We start from the raw sequence: 3590 nt of genomic DNA on the forward strand, positions 1-3590 counted from the left end.
TCATTGTTAAGCATATTGATTACTTTTCACAACCACCTAGTACTACACATTCAATTAACATCAGAAATACAACCTGCTGTGCAGTATTGCAGAGCAAGACAGCAGGATAAAAGTCAGAATTAGGAATTAACACACACATAAAGCTACCATTAAAGGTTAGTGATTACTGATTACAAGCCATATAAAGAAAGAAATTTAGATTGGGTCATCATATCAGTTGTCACCAGTTTAGATTCATGTTATGTCTATCGGTAGTAAGCTTGCTGGTAAGCTGGGGCCATTCCATTGCAGTAGCCTCCATATGGAGAGTAGTTCACTGGGGTGCCTGGATAGGGGGCAGGTTCTGGAGAGTAAGGGTAAGGTGGGCTCCTGCTACCGTAGATGGCTGGTGGTGAGGCATATGCTGGAACTGCTTGAGGGTATTGGGTGTGTGGTGGAGACCTAACAAACGCTGGAGCTACAGGGAAAGATGAAACATAGGCATTTGTTGAACGGCCTGCCTTAGCAGGAGGCATAGGACCACCATTATTGGCTCTCGTTCTTTTGTTTGCTGGTACAGCAGCCGGCCTCTTCTTCTCATTCTTGGGCTTCTCCAATTGCTCAAGCTGCTTCTTAAGGTTGTCTGGTGGAAATTCAGCTTCAAGCTTGTATTCTTCAATGCACTTGAGAACAGAGCGAATTGCTGATTGCTCTTTCTTAGCAGCAAAATGCTGTAAAACATGAAAAAGCAACAAATGAGTAAATTCGAATAAACAAACATCCATAAATAACCCCCATGTTTCTGTTGTCATTGTAATCTTAAATGCACTGGAAAGACATACACCACAAATCATTAAAAGTTTCACAAGAACCTTTGAGCTTAGAGCTCAATGGCATCAAATGTATAGCATATCAGGACAGACATGCTGTGAGGGGAGCTAAGATTTCTTCCATTATTACATCAACAAGTTAGGCAACACTTCACGAACTATGTCTAGACCCTCTAGTTTCTACAAAAGAACAAACAGAAGTATGCAGAACTTGGCAAAGCTGAACACCTAATATAAAGGAGTATAGTTACTATGACTGAACCTGATGGCGTTATTGGCAGGGAGAGAATAGCAGAAAGAGACAGAGACGGAGGCAAACATAGTCAACTACCACTATTGTCAAACAAGATAACTGGGACAATCTGGAAAACAGATTTAAACAAGATACAAGATAGCTAGATGAGATATATAACAGGAGAAAAAGAATTATATCATACCGCAGCTCGACCAAAATTATTCGGATCTTCCAGGATTGCAGCAGCAGCCTTTTTCGCATCTTTCAGAAAAGCTTTCAGAAGAGGAACAGGAGGGAACTTATCTGCAAGTCCAACTTCATAAGTGAAATGTACGGCATCAACTTGCTGTCCCCGGCTGATCAGTTCTTCAATCATTTCTGCAGACAAAAATAACAGTATGATTACATACCAAGAATCATTTCTTGGAGTAACACAAAAAAAATGAAATTGTAAGCATATATAAGGTGCAGTGACAATCCTCAAACCTATTACCTCACCACATACCTACAGCCAAACAAACCCCATTAAGATGATATATAAATATGAAAGCATCTAGATCGGGAAAAAGAGGGATGCTCTGGAGATCCCAAAGTAGCAGGTTTCATGTGCATAAGCACAAATTACTTGCCCTCAAAAACTACCTTAGATCCTGCTGTCAACAAGTACTCATTGTGTTCCTTTCAACAGTTCAATACAAAAATGGAGGACTACAGAATAATATTTGATGCATCATACTTTACAAATTCATCACTTTATAGACATAGCACTTCCACATAAGAAGCAAAGGGAATGCATGTTTTTATAACCAATCAAGATCGGAGGAGAAAAAGCTGGACCTCGGTGCACATGCTTTAGATGTTTATTTTGAAAATACAGAATTCAAACTCAACCACAAACAAAGCATTTGAAGTCACCAGGCAAATTTTCCACAACAAGGAGACAGCCAACTAGGACGGAACAACTAAATACCACATGGGACTCTCATCAGTAGTGAAGATAAGATCTATCTCATAGAACTCCTAGTCTACTCCACTACACAAGTAAGAATGATCTCAAATTACAACAGTTTAGCTGAACATCATAACATAAAATGGCAGGCTGAAAAAAATACTAGCATATATTAATAGACTATTCAAGAGACTAGCTAGGAGACGCTTCAGAAGCTGCTCCACCATTCAAACAACTACTACAAAAATCCCCTTGCAAAGACCCACTTCTCTGGTCTGATAATAGCCCTTATAAAGTAAGATTTCCTAATACCAACAGTAGATCTCAGTAAATAGCCTAATTTGGCTTTGAGAAAACATCCCATAAGGAATCCCAGCTCAAGAAATGGAAAAACAAGGGCAAAATGACAATATTGCACCACATGGTCACTCAATCAAATCTGCTAAGCTAAATTTCCTAATTAACAAGACCTTATCAACTCAGAACAGAAGACAACTAAATTCCAAGTCACTTTGCTTAATTTAGACCCATTTCACCATGGAAGACAAATTGCTCCTATTTTTCAAGCCAAAGCAACAACATAAACAACATGGTATAACATAAACACAAAAGATTACCAGGCATTTTATCACCAAGTCCAAGTGAGATAGCCAGTTTAGGCATCTGTTTCCTCCAAGCAGACCCAACAACAAGCTTCCTATACAAATCAAAGTCCTCATTCTTCACAACTCCAAAAGTCACCAAATGCTGCAAGAAAGTATGCACATCTGGTGTCTTCACATTCTCAATCCCACCTCTTTCATCCAAACTCCTCTTCCAAATCTCCGCAATCTCATTAGCCTTATCCTTCACACTTGGAGTCACCAATTTCCTCTCATTCCCCAAAACAGGATCCATCATCACCGGAATCAACGATTCCAACATCAAAACACAAGCCCATCCCAAATCATTGTTCCTTTCATTCCTCTCTTCCCTCTTATCCTCCGGAAACACCTCTGATATCGATTCCAACACAAACCTAGGCGGATCCACACATTCCCCCAACGCTTTCGGGATTTCAACCCTAAGCGAATCCAAATCCTTCTTCTTCGCCGTCAGAAAGTTCCAGAAACTTCTAGAATCCATCTTAACACAAAAAACTCTTCAATTTTAACAACAATCCAGTAGAATCATCCACTTCTGGTTGCTCCACACCCTCATCAAAAGCCAAAATAGCAGCTTTTTTGTTCTCAACAACTTTCTGCAAAGCAATTGAAAGTGAAACATTCATTGAAGTCTCACGCTGTTCCAGAACTTCAAGAGATGCTTTGGTTTCGGAATCCAAAGTTTGGATTTTAGCTTTCAAAGCTTCCGACTTTTTGAGGATATCTTGTTCAAGTGAAGTGAAATGATCGGAAAGTTCCTTCCAGAGAAGAGTACAACTTGTCATTAGAGAAGTTTGTCGCTGGAACTCATCGAAACTCGGCTGCTGCTGCGGCGGCTCCACGGAGTCGAGTTCGCCGGGATCGGCGAGTGAACCCATAGTTGAATTATTGGGAATAGGAAACCCTAGAAAATTTGAAAAGGGGGGAATTGGGGAAGGGGACAAAGTGTTTTT

The 3590-nt window shown here is 40.1% G+C and overlaps 1 protein-coding gene across 1 annotated transcript; it reads right to left on the reverse strand.

Moving 5' to 3' along the window:
• On the reverse strand, positions 1–3590 carry LOC125839684 (FRIGIDA-like protein 4a). Its single transcript, XM_049518676.1, is given in 4 exon segments — positions 1–710; positions 1247–1422; positions 2611–3130; positions 3132–3590. Coding segments are annotated over 4 exon segments (1545 nt in total). The 5' UTR covers positions 3516–3590; the 3' UTR covers positions 1–245.

Source organism: Solanum verrucosum, unplaced genomic scaffold, assembly GCF_900185275.1.
Source record: "Solanum verrucosum unplaced genomic scaffold, falcon-dt-bn FXZP01000306.1, whole genome shotgun sequence".
Lineage (NCBI taxonomy): Eukaryota > Viridiplantae > Streptophyta > Magnoliopsida > Solanales > Solanaceae > Solanum > Solanum verrucosum.